The sequence below is a fragment of the Musca vetustissima genome, unplaced genomic scaffold (assembly GCF_032173495.1).
Source record: "Musca vetustissima isolate MV318-11 ecotype Yass unplaced genomic scaffold, APGP_CSIRO_Mvet_v1 utg119750, whole genome shotgun sequence".
In the NCBI taxonomy this organism is placed as follows: domain Eukaryota; kingdom Metazoa; phylum Arthropoda; class Insecta; order Diptera; family Muscidae; genus Musca; species Musca vetustissima.
Genome location: NW_026884388.1, coordinates 739 through 24,448, shown reverse-complemented (window position 1 = coordinate 24,448; position 23,710 = coordinate 739). Strand labels below are relative to the sequence as shown.

At 38.6% G+C, this 23,710-nt stretch overlaps 1 protein-coding gene across 1 annotated transcript in view; it reads left to right on the top strand.

Moving 5' to 3' along the window:
* Positions 1-21,711, top strand: part of LOC133331343 (hemocytin) — a 49,995-nt gene extending 28,284 nt beyond the window's left edge. Inside the window, exons 15-29 of the mRNA XM_061539740.1 lie at positions 2,248-3,278; positions 3,338-3,678; positions 3,755-4,007; positions 7,753-8,494; positions 8,554-8,734; positions 8,800-9,122; positions 9,183-9,282; positions 9,370-9,785; positions 13,549-14,032; positions 14,114-14,319; positions 14,384-14,694; positions 18,963-20,256; positions 20,511-21,182; positions 21,256-21,408; positions 21,479-21,711. Of these exons, the coding sequence (XP_061395724.1) occupies positions 2,248-3,278; positions 3,338-3,678; positions 3,755-4,007; positions 7,753-8,494; positions 8,554-8,734; positions 8,800-9,122; positions 9,183-9,282; positions 9,370-9,785; positions 13,549-14,032; positions 14,114-14,319; positions 14,384-14,694; positions 18,963-20,256; positions 20,511-21,182; positions 21,256-21,408; positions 21,479-21,711 (6,740 nt within the window). The remainder of the gene's footprint in view (positions 1-2,247; positions 3,279-3,337; positions 3,679-3,754; positions 4,008-7,752; positions 8,495-8,553; positions 8,735-8,799; positions 9,123-9,182; positions 9,283-9,369; positions 9,786-13,548; positions 14,033-14,113; positions 14,320-14,383; positions 14,695-18,962; positions 20,257-20,510; positions 21,183-21,255; positions 21,409-21,478) is intronic.
* Positions 21,712-23,710: the final 1,999 nt, after the last annotated feature.

The following is a 23,710-nucleotide window of genomic DNA, read 5'->3' as shown; positions in this document are numbered from 1 at the left end:
ACTTGACAAACTTAGGATGGGGCATATCAGCAGCATCTGTGTAGTAAGAATTCACACATGGTTATACCCAACTCGAAGTGTATAGTCACTCATTTATTCACTTCACATGCATAGGTAAAAATGGAGTAATGCATTACAAGCGACATACATGACTTGATTGGCGTTCGCTCGTACGTACGTACATTTTCATTCGTCCGTCCGTCCGTTCATCCGTAACGCTTTTGTTCAACATGACGACAACAATGAGACGACACTGAAATTTTCAAGGGTCTCTTATGGCTTTAATAGATCCTTAAAGACTTTTTTTCGGTATTGGCTTTTGGGGTGGCGGGTGGTGGAGGCTATTCATGGAACGAACATTAGTTGATTTGTATAATCTTATAATCGTTATTGTGGCTATTAGAGATTTGTCACGACGTCGACGACGACATAACGACTGCTGGAGTATGAGCTGAAAGCAAACCAACCAACCATTTAGCTTGTTGACTTAATTCCTTATTGGCAAAGGTTTTCAGGCTATTCAAAATTGTTGCAGCAGCAACATCTATGGCAGGATGTTGATGTATGGGATAATGGTTGAGTCCTTCGGAAATTTGTCATTAAGTTAAATTTTTGCTTCGAAAGGAAGTGTAATTTGTGGATTATGTTCGAGTTTCTTTTTTTTGTGCTCGGATTTTCTCTTTTCGTTTTTTTTTCTTTAGCAAATATGTGCATGTGTGTTTGCAGGAATTCAGTAACAAGGATTTTTATTGAAGACTGGCAGTAAATTGACAATGGGAAAAATTGATTTTAAAATATTTGTGTGACATGTCGGATAATCCTTTAAGGATACATAGAGGAAATCAGTTATAAGGATGGGTCAGGGTTATTTTCCAATGTTGACAAATTAATTTGACAGAAGCAGGGCATACGATAATTGGGATATTAACTTTTAAAGGAAAATAATTAGATAGTAAAGATGGGTTCGGTTGAATGTTAGGCTTACCTGGTGATGCCTGATTTGGTCAATGTTTTTTGATGAGCATGATTACAGTTGGAGGGCAAATGTCGACAAAGGCAGTCTTCTGAGGTACAGTATTTTTCGGTTAATTGAACCTACGGTTAATTGGTTTCCACGCTTAATTGAACCTCATGATGGGTCAAAAATATTTCATTTCATTGTAAGCGGGTTCGGATAATTGGTTCCTCGGTTAATTGAACAAAAATTTGTGCAAATTTTGATGTGCAGTTAACCGAAAAATACTGTACCTCAAGAGGTACTTCTATGGATAAATGTACCTCCTGAGGCCTTATATGTATGGAATATCTCAAACGATCTTCTATGTAGAATACCTCAGTGGATCCTGTTGTATAGAAACCCGCAAAAGGTCAGCAGTGTAGAAGGCTATTTAACGACAGTCTGTGTATCCAGGACCGCTAAGGTTTTTACGTGCAAGATACTTTCACTGTCTCCTTTCTGTGAACCCTCAAAGGAAAGGATCAGCTCTTATATAGGCTACAGACATTCACTTCTAAAGACTAGAAGACTTTCAGTTATTCTAAGGTCTAGAAGACGTCCAGCTATTCCATGGACTAGCTCTTCTATAGCCTAGAAGAACTTCAGCTCTTCTATAGCCTAGAAGACCTTCAGCTCTTCTATAGCCTAGAAGACCTTCAGCTCTTCTATAGCCAAGAAGAACTTATTAAACTATAATCGGTGAATCCTAGGCCCACTAAGGTTTTTACGAGCAAGATACTTTAAAAATATCTCGTTTATGTGAGTCCTCAAAGGAAAAGATCAGCTCTTATATAGGCTAGAAAACATTCACTTCTTCTATAGATTAGAAGACTTTCAGTTATTCTATGGGCTAGAAGACATCCAGCCATTCTATGGACTAGCACTTCTATAGCCAAGAAGACCTTCAGCTCTTCTACTATAGCCACGAAGACCTTCAGGTCTTCTACTATAGCCCAGAAGACCTTCAGCTCTTCTACTATAGCCAAGAAGACCTTCAGCTCTTCTATAGCCTTAAAGAACTTCATCACTTTTATAGCCTAGAAGACCTTCAGCTCTTCTATGGCCTTAAAGAACTTCATCACTGTTATAGCCTAGAAGAACTACATCACTTTTAGCACTTATATAGCCTAGATGACCTTCAGCTCTTCTATAGCCTAGAAGATCCTTAGCTTTTCCCATTCTATCTCACTTCATTACCTCTCTCTTTTCTCCTAGCTTTATGCAATTTATTTATTTTCTCTTTTTCGCAGCCATGCAATGCGATTCCCATTGCTCCGAATACAAGTCATGTACCTCGGCTTGCCCTGTTGAAACCTGTGACAACTTCCTGATGCAGAGTGGTGAACAGATGTGTAAGAAAGAAAATTGCATTGAAGGTTGTCAAATCAAACCATGCGAGGAGGGTTTCATCTATTTGAACGACACCTATAAGGAATGTGTACCAAAATCGCAATGTAAACCAGTTTGTATGCTCAAGGATGGGAAGACCTTCTATGAGGGGGATATCACATATCAGGATGACTGTTCGACATGTCGCTGTTCAAAGAAGAAGGAAATCTGTAGTGGTGTTAAATGTGTCGAAGAGGTTGTTACAGAAAAACCAGTTGTTATTGAGGGAACCACAGCTGCACCACTTAAGACCGAGGAGCAACCCAAGTGCATTAAGGGTTGGACCCGTTGGTTCGATGAGGATCCCTATCATTCGAATAATGTCATCCGTTTGGATGACAGTGAAAAATTACCACATTATAATCATTCCGAAAGTATTTATGGTACATGTAAAAAAGAATTTATGACCAAGATCGAATGCCGAGTGGTGGGTACCCATGAGTCGTCTGACATTATGAATGAAAATGTTTTCTGCAATCTACAAAATGGTCTAAATTGTGTGGGTAATTGTCACGACTATGAGATTCGTGTGTTCTGTCAATGTGATGCTGAGCCTACGATCACACCCAAACCTACTGAGAAACCCGAAATTGGCTTGGCTTGTGATAGTGTGATTGCGGAATATAAGGAATATCCTGGAGATTGTCATAAATTCTTGCATTGTCAACCGAAAACCGATGGCAGCTGGCATTATGTCGAAAAGACCTGTGGCGATACGATGATGTTTAATCCCATTATGAATATTTGCGATCACATTAGCACTGTGCAAGAATTGAAACCAATGTGTGATGATAGGCCAGGAGAGGTAATACCTCCCTCACAATGTCCACCTGGTCAAGTATGGTCGGAATGTGCCAATCAATGTGAACGTAGCTGTCACTATTATGGAATGGTAAGATGGATGCCCAGTCTTCAATGGAATTTATTTAATAGTAACTTTTTTGCTTTTAGGTCCTAATTAAACGTGGCCTCTGCAAAGAGGGTGAACTCTGCAAACCTGGCTGTGTCCCCGCCAGTCGCCCTGAATGCCCTGATGGTAAATATTGGCGTGATGAAAACACTTGTGTTGAGGCTGATGCTTGTCCTTGCATGGATAAAACGGAAAAATATGTCCAGCCTCATATGCCATTTGTGGGAGAATGGGAAGTTTGTCAGTGTTTGGATAATGCCTATACATGTTTGCCCAATAGAATTGAGGAAGTCCCCACAGAACCACCATCAGAGCCAGAACCAGAGGGTGTTACCGTCTTTCCTGTTACAGTTTCACCACCCAAGAAGTGTAATCCTGAATTGTAAGTTCACGAAGAATTTTTGAAAACATTTCTTCGGATCTAAATTTTACATAACATTTTAAATTTTACATTTCAGTATGGTTCCTGTCATTGATGGTGATGAACCATTGCCAGATTCCATTTTCAAGGCCAGTACTTCATTGGGTCCCAAGTATGTTCCCGAATTTGCTCGTCTTACGGATAGCCATTTGGAGAAGACAGGCGCTTGGTCTCCCATGATCAATGATCAAAATCAATATTTGGAAATTGATTTGCCTCATCCTGAACCATTGTATGGTGTTGTTATGGCCGGCAGTCCCGATTTTGATAATTATGTGACATTGTTCAAGGTAAGTCAAAGAGAAGAAGAAGAAGATAATGTCGCCACGTGGATCTATTATCCGATCAAAGAAAATATTATTACCCAGTTGCTTCAGAAATATTATCCGACATTATCTAATTGTTTCAAAAACATTCTGATGTCATCCAATTGGTTAAAAATTATCATCGACTTTAGGTTTGGGCATTTTAAATTGTTAAAAGGGGTTCCGAAACATTATGATCGAATTATTTTTTTGTATTATATTCCAAACTAAAATACTTCTATGAGAAGAATCATTTCAATGCCCTCAAAAGTTAATCTATGTATAGAAGATACCAAAATTAGTCTGAAGATGTGTTCTATGTTCAAGAGGTACTCTATGTATATAAGTCCCATTAAAAGAAGATCTACATATAGTAGTCTATTGAGAGATCTTCTTTGTACACAAAACCCTGAGAAGGATTTCTACCTGTAGAAGCCCCTCCTTAGGTTCTTTGCAGGGAAGACTCATTTAACGATCTGTGTATTCAATACCATTAAATATGTTAAATGCCTCAAAAAATGTTCCTATATATGAGCTCTCAGGAGGTCTTTTTGCTACAGAGACTTTTAGACTGGACCCTCCACCATGAAAAAACATTGAAAAGAGATATTCTTTTTCTTGAGGAACGATGTATGAAGGTATTTGGTTTGGAAAATGCGGGCATTGGAACACTTACATAATGACTATGTGAAAATATGTAGACATATATTGAAACATTTCTGCCAGGACATTCTTTATCTTCAGATAATTCGAACCGAGCCAAATGGGTTGGGAAATGTTCATATAAATACCAAAAATCGGTCAAACTCTAATATGACAGCTTTGTCCAATAATGGATCCATATTGAAAACATTTTATCAGGATGCTCTACAAATCCTTGAAAAATGTGCATTGGCCAGACTTGACATTCTAATAACCAACCTCGGCAGAACCATCTAACCTAACAGAGGAAAAATGTCAGAATGTTTTCCAAGCAGAAGGCATCTTATCGTCTGGAAAACCGAATTACAACATTTCAGACATGCAATAATTGTTTTCGATTTACGCCTTTGTTGGGGTTTGAAAAAAAATTATTCCTTAACAATCCACGACGTTGGTGGTCCTTTAAAAAATATTCGTAAAATATACACGCCTTTGTTGGGGTTTGAAAAAAAAAATATTCCTTAACAATCCACGACGTTAGTGATCCTTAAAAAAATATTCGTAAAATATACACGCCTTTGTTGGATATTAAAAAAATATTCTTTAAAAATCTACGACTTAGTTGGTCCTTTTAAAAAAACTTTCTTTAAAATAAATCTGTGTTGGTCCCTAAAAAAATACTCTTTATTACTAAAACATCCTCGCATCTCTTGGTCCTGAAAAAATATTCTGTGAAATGAATGCCTTTATTGATTTTTGAAAAAAAACTGTTCAATACACGCCTGTCATAGCTTTTGATAAAATATTCCTTATATTCTGTTTTTATAAAAACAACAAACTGGGATTAAGCCTGACTATTTTGCAAAAACAAAATACAAATGGTATCCCAAATAACCCGCCAACACTACTAATCCCCAGTTTAGTTGATCCTTGGAAAAATATTTTTTAACCAGTAAGGAAAGTAGTAAAGTCGAACTGGGCCGACAATATGATACCCTTCACGACTTTGGGTATATTTCACATACGTATCCTAACAATTTCATGTCAGTGTTCCTTCGAAGGAACATTCACATGAAATTAAATGAATTTAAATATGCGATCTTTATCTAGAAGTGAACCGACAACATCAATCCATAAACATGCGTTTCTGCAACCTATGCTAAATTTCATCTCATTCGGGCAGATTTAGAGTGGTTTGCGTGCAATGGGACTAATTGATTTAAATCAAAACTTGGTACCGTTATTCAGTAAGCCGCACTGTTCAAAATTTATTCCCAATCAGACACCCGGAGCTATGTCTGCATCTGCATAAATCGGAGCTATGTCTGCATCTGCACCATTTTCAACAAAACGCCATTCTAGTCCCAATTTTATACGTTGTGCAAATTTTCGTGTCAATCGGATAAACATTACGAGTTTGATGCACAATTTACATAAAATCGGAAGAAAAGATATAATGGAGCTATATCTAAATCTGAACTAACTAAATATGAACCGATATTCAAGAAATGTAATACACGTCATTCTAGACATAATTTGGCATAGTGACAAATGATATATAGGAACTTTTATGCTTTATTTACATTGAATCGTACGAAAATATATATGGCCATGGACGTAAGAAGGGGGGCGGCCCGGGGAGACCCCACCCGAAATGAATTTTTTTCACAGTAAATTTATGTTTGCAACAGCGATTTTTTTTTTTGTACAACCGGGCCCCACCCCGAAATGAAATCCTGTGTACGTTGCTGATGGGAGCTACTTCTAAATCTGAACCGATATTCACGGAATTTAACACACGTCATTCGATACATAATTCAGTCTAGTGCGATGTGTATTAAGTTTTGTAAACATCGGGTCAGATTTAGATATAGCTCCCATTTATATTTTCGTTCGATTTTATGCACATTTTGTCTACAATGTTTTCTATTGAGGTTTATTGAATTCAGTTCAGATTTAGATATAGCTTCCATACATAATTATGCTGGATTGCCTATGGTTGCTTTAAATTAGTTCAAATATATTCGTAGTTCACACATTTAATTTTGCCCGATTCCAATGGTCCTCCAAAGATGAAATGTCTGTTCTATCGAAAGGATATTGTATGAATGAGCATCTCTTGTATTTACCCAAAGTAAAGAAGGGTATGAAATTTTTCCTTACTGTTTGTTTTTCAATCCGCGCCTCTGAAAATTTTCTGCCAAGTGATATATTATCCTCCAAAAAATCGGAAATGCCTAATTTATAGAAACATTGTTTGGAAAATGTGCCTAGATCTGTCAAAAACGGCGAACTTTATGCGGGATCTCTGTGGAAAACAAGGCCCTTTATTAATATTTTCTATGGGGATCCTTTGAGAAACCAAAATGCAAAATATAAAGCGACTACTGTTGGAAAATTAGGTTAAATGGCAATTGTGACTAAAATGAAGGCTATACCAAGAAATAGACCAATATTGAGTATTTTCTGAATTCTTGAACTTATTTTACGAATGCTAAAATACAGGTGATAATTTTGTCTAATATTGTTAAAGTATCGAAAATTGGGGCGGAACACTTATGTGAAATCATTGTCGAAATCATGTACCGAAATTGAAACTGCTCAGCGATAAATAATTACAGTCCAATTACATGGTAATTGAGCTTAAAACATTAAATATAGCGAAAATTGGGGCTTTAATATGGAGGGTAAGTTATGAACTTCTATATTGATAATTTTCTGCTGGAATGTATTTTGCGCTCCAAATGCTAAATTTCAACATATTTGTTTTGAAAATGCTGTTTAACCCTTAAACAGTAGATTCGAGTTTTACCAACACATGGTCCTATGTATCCCATATTCAATACTAAACATTCTAGGAGCGATGTAGGTGCAAATTTTCAAATATTTCCAACTCTATCTTAATTTCAACAGACAGTCGAATAAGGTTAAAGCGAGAAAAAATTTCACTCTAACCATATGAAATATTCGTAAGAGACCTTTCTTACGAATATTTCAAGGTATCGCAAACAGAATGTCAACATTTAAGTTTGACTCCACCTTGTGATCTGTAATTCACATTCTTATTTTTTATTGCATCCCCTTTCAGGTATATTATAGTCACGATGGTGTAGCATATCACGCCCTTACCGATGAAACGGATAAACCACAATTATTTAATGGTCCACAAGATCCACGTACCCCGGCCAAGACACTCTTCAAAATTCCCATTGAGGCGAAATCTTTGAAAATTTATCCTCTCAAATGGCACAACTCCATTGCAATCCGTGTTGAACTTTTGGGTTGCAACCATGCCGAAGTTACCACCTTGAAACCACAGACTACACCCTTCACCGAACATCCCATTCACGATGAAGATGGAATCGAATGCAAGGATAAAATGGGTGTAGAAAATAATGAAATGAGTCCGAAGCAAGTGGAGGCCAGTACAGTGTGGCGTTTACCCAAACCGGCTAAGAAACCAAGGCTGATAGATTTATTGAAACTATCCTCACCGGTTGGTTGGCGTCCAGCTCTGAATACACCTAATGAATATGTTGCATTTGATTTCTTGGAGCCACGTAACATTTCCGGTTTCATCACCAAAGGTGGTCCAGATGGTTGGGTAACGGGCTACAAAGTTATGTTCTCCAAGGATAAATTAGTATGGAATAAGGTATTAGATGTTGATGGTCTACCGCGCATATTCCCCGGTAATCATGATAAGGATACGGAACAGACAAATTACTTTAAGACACCGATTTTGACACAATATATTAAATTGGTGCCCGCTAAATATGAACATAATATTAATATGCGTGTGGAACCTTTGGGCTGTTTCGAGAAATATCGTAAGTTCATGGTGGAAACGATTTGGAGAAATTTCCTAATTATTTGACATTTTTTCCAGCCATCATCAATGAAAATATTGTCGAAGTTGAAACACCAAAACCAAGCAAATGTTTGGTTTGCGAGGGTATTGTTGACTCCTCCACCACAGATGGCAATTGCAAGTGTAAGGATAACCTCTTCTGGGATGGCAATAAATGTGTGCACAGCAATATGTGTCCCTGTGTGGAGAACTATATACCGTGAGTATAATAAACGTCAAATGATCCAATTTTTCTCTTATCCCCGATTTCCCTGTTTGTTTTAGCTATCCCATTGGTTCGTCCTTTGAGAATAAACTTTGCGAAGAATGTACTTGTGTTTTGGGTGGCCATAGCAGCTGCAAACCCAAGAAGTGTCCACCATGCAAGGAACCCGATCAACGTCCCATTGTCGGAACTGGTTGCTATTGTAAGTGTGCACCTTGTCCCAAACATCAGAAGTTGTGTCCTTCCAGTGGTGATTGTATTGCTGAGACTTTGTGGTGTAATGGTATTAAGGATTGTGCCGATGATGAAGATGCCACCTGTTCGAATGTCATACATGTTAATAATAAACCCAATGTGACAATTACAGAAAGTAAGAATACCAGTTTTTATGCATTCCGAATCTATTAGGGTTTTATATTCAAATTTATTCTCACAATTTTAGAGGAAGTCATTAGCTGTCCCGTGCCTGAGTGTCCACCCAAAATGAAGATGAAAATCACTGAAAAGAAACAAAGGAAAATGTCCAGCATGTTCTCTTCCACGTAAGTCTCTCTCGTAATAAAATCCCAATTTGACATCCCATCATTAATCTCTCACTCAACCTTTCTCTCTAACTTTCACCGATTTAGTTTCACCAAAAAGGTCACAGTTAAGCGTGATGAAGACGGCAAAGTCACAAAGACTAAAGTTATCACTTCATCGGAGGAATTCTTGGAACGTCCATCACATGAATTGGAAATTGTCAAGGAGGAGGATTGTGCTGAATTCACATGTGTTCCGATTAAAGAAGTTGTTGTGCAGAAAAATGTTACCAAATCTTGTCCACCACCTGTATGCCCAGAAAACTATGTTGTCGAATTGGATATGTCTTCGACTAAGCCTGGCGATTGTCCACCCTATACATGCGTCTTGAAGCCTAGCAAAGATGATTTCTGTGAAATTAGCGGAAAAATCTTTAAAACTTTCGATGGTACCGAATTCAATTATGAGACATGTAGTCATATTTTGGCTCGAGATTTATTGAATTCGTCTTGGATAATATCAGGTAAGAGGTTATAACACATATTCAATTTTTTACATAATTTCAAATCGATGTATGTAGATCGCTATTCAACAAGGGCTATTATCATCAAAAAATTGTCAAAGTACTCTTCAGTATTAACATAGTACTCTGCATATGCATATTATAGAAGCCCTTTTTCCATCCCATTAAAACATATCGAAAACAAAGCTTCAACAGAATCTTCTGTCAAAAAAAAAAAAAAAAAAAAAAAATCGCTGACTCTGCATTTTTCCTGATGTGCCGTAATAAAAAGATGTCTTTGAATACCAATTCAAGGCGTTTTAGCCGATCAAAATTACGATGCTTTGAGCCTAGTTGTAAAAGTTCGCATTGTCATGGTGCACAATGATTTTTTCGAATTACTTCGAAGATCTTAGGCAGAGAAATTGTGGTGTAAAATCCAATTTTCACATGACTAGCTTTATCGTTTTCGAAGATCCACGAGGTTGGGTTCATATGAACCCACAACTTCTGAACGATATACATTCGACCTTACCTTCCTTTGTACTAGTAGATGTCTTTATTTTGAGATCTCCTCGAAGGCCCTGATTAATTTGAGATATCTGACTAAGTTTTTCCAGTCGAATTTGTGCTTCCTCAGATTGGGATGGCCTTCTGAAACTATTTTTATGGGTTCTCTTTCTGAGCGACCATACCTGCCATTCCCTTTCTTTCTTTGGGTTTGGATCAACACGGTTGGGTTCATATGTATATTCCCGTGCAGAAGGTGCTGATTGATAGGAGATCCCTTACAACATTTCCCAGTCTTACTTGGGCTTCCTCCGATTCCTTCCTCTAGAACTATTTTTACGAGCTCTTCTCCTGAACGACCTAGCCACAACTTTACCGTTCTTTCTTTGGATTTGGTTAGCCACACGGCTATGTTCATACGTATACGCCTTTGTAAAGCCTATTAACTTCTGGACGACGTAGACACGTCCTTACCTTCCTTCTGGTATATGGCATTATTCCGGGACCTCCTTAAAGTTTTTGATTAATTATAGATTCCTGAATATATTTTTCAAATATCTTTTTCCAATGGGCCTCCTATGATTGGGGTTGCCTTTTTAGAACTATTTTTACGGGCTCTCCTTCTGGACGACCTAGACACGCTTTTATCATCCTTTCTTTGGATTTAGATATTCTTTGAAGAGTTCATTTTAATGCTTCAATTTCTTCAACTTCTGAACGACATAAACACGTCATTACCTTCCTTCGCTCTGTCCTTGGGCTTCATATAATTGAAACTCTTTTTACGGACACTCCTTCTGAACGACCAAGACACGTCTTTACCTTTCGTTCTTTGGATTTTCTTCGATGAGCCCATTGTAGAGCCTTTTACGCCCTCTCCTTCTGAACAACCTAGACCCACCCTTACCTTCCTTTGCAGTGGTGTATGGTATAATTTTCGGATGCCCTCCAATCTCTCGATTGATTAGAGATTGTTGACTACATTTTCTCAGTCGTATTTGGCTGCCTTTTAGACATTCAGTTTCATTCGAAGAATGATTCCACGTAATTGATTTTCTTCGATGAGCACTGTGTAGAGCCCCATTTACGCCATCTCCTTCTGAACAACCTAGTCACGCCCTTACCTTCCTTTGCAGTGGTGGATGGTATCATTTACGGATGCCCTCGAATTTCTCAATTGATTAGAGATTGTTGCCTAAATTTTCCCAGTCGTACTTAGACTACCATTTAGATATTTCAGTTCCAATCGAAGAACCATTTTCAGAAGTTTATCGTTCTCCGGTAGATCTTCTTGTTGGGTGCTTCCACGTCATTGATACTTTTTGTGGGTGATGGGATACACATGGTCTTATTCAGGGACCTCCTGATTGATTAGAGATTCCGGACTAAATTTGATAGTGGATGATATCAATCAGGGACGCTCTCGAAGCTCCTGATCGAGCACATTCTGCCAGTCGTACTTAGGCTACTCTTTAGATTCCTCTTGAATTGAAAGAATTCCTTGCCCGTTATGATATATCAGTCTCATTCGATTAACCGCTTTCAGAAGTTTATCGTGCTCCAGAAGATCTTCTTGTGGAATGCATTCTCGTCATTGACTCAATTGGTGGTTTATTGCACTGATGAATTATAATTTTTTCAATCGCCTATCGTCGTTTTCCCCTGCCATATTTGGCAGCAGAGATTTTTCATCAGATAAATACCTCCAACAGACGTTCAGCAGTTGTTGTGGTCAGCAGCTTTCTGTGGACGGACGACTTTCACGGTTTTTGTATGCGGATTTTTCATCAGATAAATACATCCAACAGACATCTTGAGTTCGGGTGGTGTCATCCCACAGATAGTAGAAAGGTGTGTAGTAGAGTTAGCTCGATAAATCACTTACAAAAGTTTATCGCACTCTGGTAGATCATCCTGTTGGTGCTTTCTTAGTATTGAAACCATAGATTGTGGTACATTGTGCTGATGAATCATCCATTGTTTCAAAGGGAAGATCATCGGCACCGGGTAGGCACCTGACATGATCGTTGACCGTCAAGGGAAAATCATCCCAATCTCTTCACTAGGACAGGAAGTTTCAGCTTTCTCAATTAAATACAGGTACGCACTGATGTCCTCAAGAATGGTGGAGTTGGAGATATCAAATCAATATCACTAGGGATAGAAGTAGGGAGTTGCACTTAGAAAAGTTAAGACCGAGGCTGCCAAGGCAGTCATATCACCTGAAAGCGGGTCAGCATTTTGTTGACTTCGTTTACAGTTGTTGTTGTTCGTGCTTTGACTTAGAATCAGTAGCTTTTTGAGACATTTTTGGTCGTGCTCCTCGCTCAGGACCTTGGCAAAACGCTTTCTCAATTATTCCACGATGTCCCGATCATAATTTCGCAAATATGTTACCCACTCCTCGAAACTCTTAGATGCGCTGTAGTGCTGAATTTGAAATTCGGTACCACACGGATCCTTAACTTCACGGTCACTCATACTGTTTTCTATGTAGGCCTCACGGTTAAAACACTTTTCTATAAAGGCCCACGATGGCTCTTTATGTCTTTGAATAAAGGCTCACGACGGATCTTTTCGTCGACTTGGTTATAAATCACTTGTTAAACTACTTGTACACTCACCATTCCTTCCCTCCTTATTCGTGAATATCTCTCCGGTATTTCTTGTGACGTTGTTAATTGCGTTGTCAGTACTTTATTCACCCATCCCAAGTCCGGCCTTTCTCTTCCTTCTAAACTCTCGGTTGCAGATTCTAGGATGCTGCTAGTGGCTATGCTGGCGTCGAGCCCATGCCGTCGTGCCTTGGACTTTGCTTACGCCCTGGTTAACGGGAACATGTGTGCATCTTTATTAGAATTCTCTTTAGGCACAACAGTATTAATGCATCTTACCAAACACATATTGACATAGCTTCTTACTATGGCAAGGACTAGACAGCTAAGTCAGAACAAGTTGTTGATATGCTTAACAATTCTTCGTTCGAAAATAGATTTCTAAGGGGCACCAATTTCACCTCGACACTTAGCGTCTCCCCAAGACCCACTGATTGCCCTCGATTATTTATGGATTTATAAATTTGGGCAAATAAATTAGCTTGGGCTTTCAACTATGAGGGTTACCGATACCATTCAGCTTATCAGGTCCTTATCGATATTTTGTATGCAGAAGATCGTGTATCGGTCTCATGGGCCTTATATAATATTTTTGTTTTTGCAAAAATATAATATTTTCTACAAGTTTTATGACATCTTCCCATTCTCGTATCTTTCAGTTCACCTGGAGTGTACGGATGAAACCCGCAAAGTATGTCGTAAGACCATAACCATTAAGGATACCGTTCGTGATGCCACATTGATTGTGAAACCCCGTAAACGTTTAAATTTCAATGGTTTCGATTATACGGTACAGCAACTGATTAACTCGCCGATTTGTAAGGCTTCGTTTATCGTGTCACAAGTTGGTGACACGGTTATGGTGGTCTCATCCGAACATGGTTTCTGGGTTCGTTATGATGATATTGGCTATATACGCATTGGTATTTCTTCGAAATTCATCAAAACTGTTGATGGTCTGTGTGGTTACTATGATGGTAATGCTAGCAATGATAAACGTTCGCCCGATGGTACGCTATTGACGAATACAGCTAAATTTGGTGACAGCTGGTTTGACAACAAAACACCCAAGGATCAATGTTATCCACAGACATGTCCATTGAAAATGCGTACACAAGCATTGACATTGTGTAATTCCATTAAGTGAGTATTAGGAGAGGGGAAAGAGAGAGAAGAGGTAGATTTGTGAATCTACATTTTTTGATGTTCTATTTTTTCGCGTAGGTTTGATGAATTCATCAATTGCAAGAAATCTGTTAGCTACAAACAATTCGCCAGTAAATGTATTGAGACAACTTGTGAATGCTTGCGGGTCCACAATGGTGATGTAAAGAAATGTCGCTGCAATCTAATGGAGGATTATGTCAAACAATGTCTTTCTGTTAGTCCCAATGTGAAATTGGATACCTGGAGAGCCAAACATCAATGTGGTAAGTTAAATAAGCGAACCAAATAATCAAAAAATGTCTTAATTTCTAATTTATTTGTTTACAGAAATTGCCTGCCCTGCACCATTTGTCCACTCGGATTGTTATAAGCGTCGCTGCGAACCTTCATGTGATACTTTGAATACCGATGATTGTCCCGTCATATCGGATGTTTGCTTTTCGGGTTGTTATTGTCCTGAGGGTACTGTACGCAAGGGTGAAACTTGTGTCCCCATTTCCGAGTGTAAGGATTGCGTCTGCGATACAATAGGAGCCAAGAAATATTTCACCTATGATCGTAGAGAATTCAAATTCAATGGCAATTGTACTTATTTGTTGTCGCGTGATATTGTCCTGCCCGGTGTTCATACCTTCCAGGTAAGTTGTTGTGTAAAGTGGATAATATGAAAATGTCCTCCTATATATAAAAGGTCCTTAATGGATTTTACAGGCAAAAATAGGCAAAAATACCTTCAACGGCTCTTCACTTTTATGGACAAAATATCTTCATCCGCACTTCAATTGACTAGGGACTCTCTGTAACTCTTTTATAGTTAGAAAAATTTTCTTACTTTTTATGGGCAGAAGGCGGACAGCAGCTCTTTTATAGACTAAGTACCTTAAGGGCTTCTTATATACACCTACATACCTCCTCAAACAAAAGTCATCTAATAAAACTTTGCCAAGTGTTGTATCGTCAGGAGACGATCAACATCTCTTCTTGACAGAAGAATTACGACAGCTCATAAGTCAAATCTAGAAGAAAAACCCAGTAAGGAAAGTAGCAAAGTCGGACTGGGGCGACTATATGATACCCTTCACCACTTTAGGTATATTCTACATATATATCCGAAAAGACGTCGCTGCACTGTTCAAAATTTAATCTCAATCAGACACCCATTGATTATTTGGTGTACAATTAACATAAATAAGTCGAAATTTTATATGGAAACTATCGATTTCAAGCAAACCTGCCCGAGGTTATTTAAATTAACTACAGTACGTTGTGTCAATCGGCCAAGCTATGTATCTTTAGTGCACAATTTACTTAAAGATGACGAAAATATTTATAGGAGGTGTACACATCATTCTAGACTTAATTTAGTACGCAATGCCCATATTCTTGCCAATCAAAAGATTTGGTGCACCATTTTCCTAAATTCGGGCGAAACTATATATGGGAGCTGTATCTAAATCTAAAACGATTTTCACGAAACTTAGCACACGTCTTTCTAGACTTAATTCAATACGCTATGCCAAAATTCGTGCAAATCAAATGATTTTCAGGGACTTTGGTGCACCATTTACCTAAAATCGGGCGAAGCTGTATCTAATCTGAACCGATTTTCACGAAACTTAGCACACATCATTCTAGACCCAATTCAGTAGGCCATACCAAATTTCGTGCAAATCGAAAGATATATAGGGACTTTGATGCACCATTTACATAAAATCGGGTGATACTATATATGGGAGCTATATCTAAATCTAAGCCGATTTTCACGAAACTTAGCACACGTCATTCTAGACTTAATTCAATACACTATGTAAAAATGCGTGCAAATCAAATGATTTTCAGGGACTTTGGTGCACCATTTACATTAAATCGGCCGAAAATATATATGGGAGCTATATCTAAATCTGAACCGATTTTCAGGAAACTTAACACACATCATTCTATACCTAATTCATTACGCTGTGCCAAATTTCGTGCAAATCGAGAGATATATAGGGACTTTGGTGCACCATTTACATTAAATCGGACGAAAATATATATGGGAGCTATATCTAAATCTGAACCGATTTTTCCTAATTTCAATAGGGTTCGTCCTTGCGCCAAATAAGTGATATACGCTAAATTTCATCCAAATCGGATAATAAATGCGACCTGTACTTTGTACACAAAAATACATGGACGGACGGACATGCGTAAATCGACTAAGAAAGTGATTCTATGCATATTCTCAAAAGGAACCATGTGTCTATCTCGGTTCCTTTTACCTGTTACAAACATATGCACAAAGACATAATACCCTGTACCACAGTGTGGTGAAGGGTATAAATATCTTCATCCGCAATTCTATTGACAAGGAACCCTCGCTAACTTTTCTATAGTTAGATGAACTTCCTTTCAGGGTTTTTGTATGCAGAGATTTTTCATCAGATAAATACCTCCAACAGACCTTCAGAAGTTGTTGTGTAGCCAGAACAAGATCTGAAATTCATCTATAGACAGAAAAACGTCACTTTGTAGCATAGCATATTATCAGCAAACATTTTCAAACGACCTTTCTCCGCAAGTATTCTGTGTACTGAAATAGAGAAGTGTTTTTTATAGACAGTTGAACTTCTTCAGGAAAACCTCCAGAAACTCTTTTGTTGTTGTTATATGGACAGAGGTCGACCCATAGCCTTTCTTCGCCCACCTTACATTATGCAGGAGGCATTCCATGGCAGAAATAATTTTATAAATCTTCTGGAACTCTGCTATTGAGAGGATCCTGTCGGCAGTTTTTCTATAGGTAGGAGATCCTCTGAATTTTTTCTGTTACTCATTTTGAGAGCATAGAGCTTCCATAATGCAATCATTTTATTTTACTTCTTGAATTAATGTTCTCCACCACGTGTTTCATGGTCGACTTCGAGTTATTCAACCTTGTGGATCCCATTCAGGAGCTATTCTCGATATGCTATGGACATTTTTTCCTAAAGTGTGGCCAATTCATCTCCAATTCCTTCGTTTAAGGGGACCCCCCCATTCTCGGGGTCAAAATTTTTTTTTGATTAAATTCGATTCAAGTGAAAATCTCCAGAACTCTTGAAGATATAGCCAATTTATTGTGTCAGCATCAAGTGACGGCTAAAGGGCTTCTCAAACTTTGAACGCATTTTTCTCTTTTGCGAATGGCGGGCACGATAACTCAAAAACTAATAACCCAATCGATTACAAATTTTTACACGTTTCTCTGTGAGTGTATAGCTATCATATGAACTAGGATAAAGCCAATCGATGTAGATCTTCCTTATTTTTTAACTTGGTTTTTGGTCAAAATTTGGCGATTTTTCAAAAATATTTTTTCAAAGGTCCGCCATTTTGTTAATTTTAGAGCGAAGTCAATAATCCTAGTTCATACGAGAGCCAGACATGTACTCTTTCTAACACCGTTGGAATTTTCGGATTCCGATGATCCAGTGAGGAGTTATCATGCCCGCCATCAAAAATAAGGACTTTTCTTTAATTACAAAAAACAACAACAAAGCAACAACAAAAATTTTTTGTAAATTATTTTTCTTCTTTTTTAAATCTTCAAATATATATGTGCAAAGTTACAAAACTTAAGAAGCATTGGTATTGATTAGCCAGCCCATTGAAAATCTTGAAAAATTAAAATCGAGAATGGGTGGGGTTCCCTTAATCTAATTTTGTATGGGTTCCTAGTTCGATAGGTTACACCTCTCTACAGCATAAGAAACTGTTGGGCCGGAATATTTTGCATATGATCCTGAGGCATCTGTTGATGAATACCTGTAACTTTTGTCATATAGCAGAATCGATTTTATACACATTTTCCTGAATACTCTTTTGGAACTCTGCTACATAGAGGATTCTCTCAGCATCTTTTCTGTATTTAGGAGATCCTCTGCATTTTGCTTGTTACTCTTTTTTGGAGCATAGCACCGTCATCTTACGTCATATCTTATCGTTGTTTTTGCATCTTCCCCTGTCTTGTCTTAGTTCTGTTGTTCGCCGCCAAGTGTTTTTTGGTCGACCTCGATTTCTTGATCCTTGGGGATTCTATTCAAAACCATTCTGGATGTGCTATGGACATTTTTTCTTAAGGTGTGACCAATCCATTTTTTTTTTTCGTTTAGCTCACATTTTTATGGGTTCCTGGTTCGTTATGTTCCACAGCTCTACATTATTTATAGTGTTCGGCCAGAATATTTTAAATCTTTGAACTCTTGTGAAAGACTCTATGTTATGCATCTTTTCTGAGAGGAGACTTCATTCAATATTTCATCCAGTACAATTGTGAATGGTAGGAGGGTATCCTTGCTATAACCATACCCATTGTTTAAAGGGTATATTATGTTTGTTTTTCCACTTGTAACTCATTGAAATAATCATTTCCGACCCTATTCTTGATCAGCGTAAAATTGTATGATTTAAGAATATCAGTCTATCTAGCCTCTAAACGAATTAAGGTAGATCGTCAGGTTCCACAATGAAATGTATCTGTCCGCATTGAAATCTAGCCCCATATGATGATACCTACGAATTTTCGTTATTTTTTATATTAAGCATTAAGGAATGTCTTGTGATGCAAAAATATTACGTTCGAAATTGAGCTCTATCGCTCCTCAATTAGGCATAGCACCTAATATAATGATATCTCCAAATATTCGGTAATTCCTACATGAAGTTATCTATATTGGTCCCTGTTTAGGTATAGCATCCAGGGAATTACGCATACAATTTGTTTTGTTTCATTTACAATTTTCATGTTGAACCAGCAGCTTCCACCCAAACCCCAAAATAAAATTCGCGGACATTCGAACCCAGGACCCATCGCTTTGTAGCCTGGCACGCTATCCGCTGCACTACGCCACATTACTCAACTATAAACTTCTATTTCACCATGTAGGTCTATGTCAACATGGAGGATTGTCGTAAATTGGGTAAACTCAACGCTCCCGAACATGCAAGCTGTGCCAAATCGCTGCACATCCTTAATGGCGATCATCTGATACATATACAACGTGATCCAAAGAAATCAAAGCAATTGCAGGCCATTGTCGATGGCTTCAGTGTTAAGAAATTACCATATAAGGACACATGGATTAATTTGAAGGATATACCCGGCAAGGAACTGGTACTCAGTTTAACTGAAGCCCAAGTTGAATTTAAGGCTGACTTTGATGATTTGAAATTCTCTCTTGGTGTGCCGAGTGTCAAATATGGTGGTAAATTGGAAGGTTTATGCGGTGATTGTGATGGTAATCCCAATAATGATTTGCAACCAAATCCCGCCAAAAAGAAGAAGAAGGGAGGTAAAAAGATTGGCAAAGAATTGGTCGATGTCATTGATTCATGGAAGGCCGATGAACCTAAATTGGGGGTAGATGCAGATGAGTGTTTGAGTGAGACTCACAAGGAAGATGAATGCTTACCATTGTCACCAGAGAAAGATCCTTGCATGTTGTTGTTCCATGATAATATCTTTGGTAAATGTAATATGATTGTGGACCCACTGCCTTACATATCCACATGCCAACAGGATTTGTGTAAACCGGGTAATGATCAAAAGGGTTCCTGCGAATCGTTGGCTGCCTATGCCAAGGAATGTGCCAAACATGGAATATGCTTGGACTGGCGTAGCCCCAATTTGTGTCCATATGATTGTCCATCTGATATGCATTATGAGTCGTGTGGCTGCACCAAGACCTGTGATACCTTGGAACGCCTCAATGAATTCCAAGCTGTCAACATTAATACCAATACCATGGTTAATACCCTGGATACCGATGATATGTGTTCACCCAGTGAACGTTATGAGGGTTGCTTCTGTCCACCACACAAAGTAATGGAGAATGGTAAATGTATTAGCGAGGAGCTGTGTGTAAAATGTGAAGATCCTGAACGTATGCCTGGCGAGAGATGGCAAAAGGATAAATGTACCGAATGTTTGTGTGATAAACAGGGTAAAACTCAATGTATGGAACGTAAATGTTTGGTCGAAGAGAATATCTGTGCCGAAGGATTTGTCCAGCAGAAGATAGCCAACACGGAGGATCAATGTTGTCCACGCTACACATGTGTCCAGGAACCCAAACAGCCACCACGTGAGGACTGTTTGGCACCATTGATGCCCATTTGTGGTCCTGGCCAGTTTAAGAAGGTTAAGACCGGACCGGATGGTTGTCCTCAGTATATTTGTGGTGAGTATATGAAGATGATATTTAATTTATCTAGATTTGGGGTTTCAGGCATTTTCAGATCGCCGTCTTTTGAAACGTATGGATCTACAAGACTGAACATAGAACGAACAATACATTTTAGCTATTTTGAGGCTTTTGGTCATATTTTCCGCACAAAATTCGTAGAGTTTTGAATTGTTTTCCTCAAACTTGAAAGCCCTCTTAACAGAATATTCGAACATTTTTTCACCCTATTTCGATTATCTTCGTTTCAGAATGCAAACCCAAAGAAGAATGTGAACCTCTGACCGAACCTTCGGCTCTGAAACCTGGTGAAAAATTGGTTAAGGAGGAAGCTGGCTGTTGCCCGACACAGAAAATTGTATGCGACATTTCTCAATGTCCCAAGAAACCTGAATTCTGTATTGAAGAATTCTATGAAGTCTTCACGAAACATGAACCCAATGACTGCTGTCCCATCTATTATTGTGCTCCACCCAAGGATGTTTGTATTGTTGAAGATGGTCCTAATCAGAAATACACTAAGAAGATTACCGATATATGGACTGATCCTAAAGATCCATGCAATATTCTACAATGTACCTATGGTCCACATGATACTGCCAAATTGCTTACCACCCAAGTGAAATGTGATACTAAATGTGGTCCTGGTTTTGAATATCGTCGTAAGGATTTGAGTAAATGTTGTGGTGAATGTGTCCAGACCCAGTGTGTCTTGGATGGTCAGTTGTATGAACCTCAGCAGGAATGGAAATCGGAAGATAGTTGTACCACATTTGCCTGTATCGAAAAGGGTAATAGTTTGATTGTCAGCTCGGTAAGGGAAACATGTCCAGATGTTAGCAGTTGTCCGGAACATTTGTTGATGGATCAGGAAGACAGCTGTTGTAAGATATGTAAAGAAGTACCCAAGCCGGAAGATCAAAGTAAGTTGAACATTTAAATTCAAAAACAAGCTTTTAACCCTACACCATAACTTTTTTTTTATCCCTCTTGTAGCTGATTGTCTGCCCGTTTCCTTGGCCGAATCGGAGACCCGTAACTTGGTTAAGGTCAATGCCATGGGCCATGGTATTTGCATTAATGAGAAACCAATTCAAGGCTTCACTGAATGTATGGGTTCCTGTAACTCCGGTTCGAAATATAACAGAGGTAAGATAATTCTCTTCGAATTTTCAGAGAACTTTATAGCTAACATTTCCTTCCTCTCTCTCACCGACAGAAACTCTAATGCAAGACAAGATTTGCCACTGTTGCAACATTAAATCATACAAATCCATTTCGGTTGAGTTGACCTGTGAAGATGGCACAAAGATCTCTAAACAATTGGAAATTCCATCGGCCTGTGGTTGTCAACCATGTTCGGATTCTACTGATTATTATGGTATCGATGGCATTGATGTTCGTGTCCAACCAATGCCATTGGCTAAAATGATTCAAATGAAGAAACGTTAAATGTTATGAAGATAATAAATATAACTCATCGTAATTGTATTTTGACTCGGGGCAAAAATCATGTAATATATTTTTTTGTATTTGAATCGGAGTTAGGATGACAGAGTGATGAAGGTTAGACATGTTTTTTCACAAAGTAAATTCGGCTTAAGGGTTTAAAAAGTGATTTTCTGAGTTCCTCTACATACACACTTATCCACGCTTAGATTCAAATGTTTCCTGTTTCATTGCAGTAAAGTCGGTAGTCGTTTCTCAGGCTCACTTTAGCCAAAGTTATGTTACAAAAAATTGTGTCCCAGAATTTAGGTTATGTTAAAAAAATTGTGGTTAGGAGAATACAGTGCGGCTCTCTCCTCCAAAACTACAACTGGTATGAGACCTAAGCGTTCCCCCATAGTCTTTAATGCAATGTGATAGAGAATCTTTCTACTTTACTTATTTACTTCCATAAGCCTTCCATAAGCGAGCTTAAAAGAGATTTCCAGGCTCGTCGGTATTGTGCGCACCTTATCCAATTTGAAAGACAATGTTCATCCTCATCCATAGGGCATCCTCATCCATTCTCACAACACACCTAACCATGTCGATGTCCGAGAATAGATGGTACAGCTTCGACGGCGAAATTCACCGTCGACGCAGATCGGCCCATAGATCTTCCGGAGAAGTATTCTCTCAAACACTCCAAGAGCTGCCTCATCTGCTTGCACAAGTACCCATGCTTAAGATCCATACAACAGCACGGGTAGAATCAGGGTACTATATAGTGTGAGGTTAGTCTACCGAGAGGTGATATTGTTCTTGAATTGCTTACTCAGACCATAGCAGCATCTGTTGGCCAATACTATTCTTCTCCGGATTTCAAAGCTGATGATATTAGTTTTGCTTATGGCGATACCGATGTATATAAAATCATTCACTACCTCAAAGCTGTAGTTTTCAAGTTCCACAGTTGGTCCCATTATGACAGACTCCTGCCCAATTCGTTGGGCTGGTACCGTTCGTTATGTTCGACCCATTATGTCGATGTCGTCGGCGTAGGCGAGTAACATATGCTGTTTGGTGTACAGAGTGTCATTTGCATCTCGTATGACCTTTTCCAGCAGGATGCTAAACAGGTCACACGACAAACTGTCACCTCATCTGAATCCTCATTCGGTATTGAAGGGCTCCGAGAGGTCCTTTCCGACTTTAACTGATGACCTTGTGCCATTTGAACTTATTCTCCATAGCCGAATTAATTTTGTAGGAATGTCAAACACAGACATGGCTTTAAACACCTCTGAGCTGATTAGCCTGTCGAATGCGTGGGTTTTTCCTGGATTTGGCGCAGTGTGAAAATCTGGTCTGTGGAAGTCATTAACCATTGGCTTCAGTCGTTTACACAGCACGCTGGAAAGCACTTTATATGCGATGTGAAACAGACTAATTCCTCTATATTTGACACATATCGTCTTGCCTCATTTTTTGTGCACGTGACATAGGGTGCTGAGATTCCAATCATTGGGTATGCATTCCTCTAGCCAAATTGTACTAATCAGTTGGTACATGCTCCCGATCAGCGTCTGACCGCCGGCCTTAAATAGTTCGGCTGGTAATCCATCGGCACCTGCTGATTTATTATTCTTCAGCCGATTAATTGCTATTCTGACCTCATTTTGGCTAGGTGGTATACAATCTATACCATCATCTCTTATTGGTTCTGGGGTATTTCGTCATTATTTGATGCCAGAAGCTTCGCAAAATGCTTCTTCAAAATTGTCAACAAGCTGTCTGTATCTGCCACCAGGTTTCCTTTTTCATCTCTAAAGGAGGATGTTTCTGCACCAAAGCCATCTCGTTTGGTGTTTTACTCGTAAAATTTCCGGACTTCGTACTGGCTCCTGTTCATCTCGATTTGCTCAAGATCTCGTTTTTCTTGTTCTTAGTTGTTTTTTATATTCTACACAACTATGTTGTCAGAGTATTATAGCTTTATGCAGGCCCAAAAGTTTGTAACGCC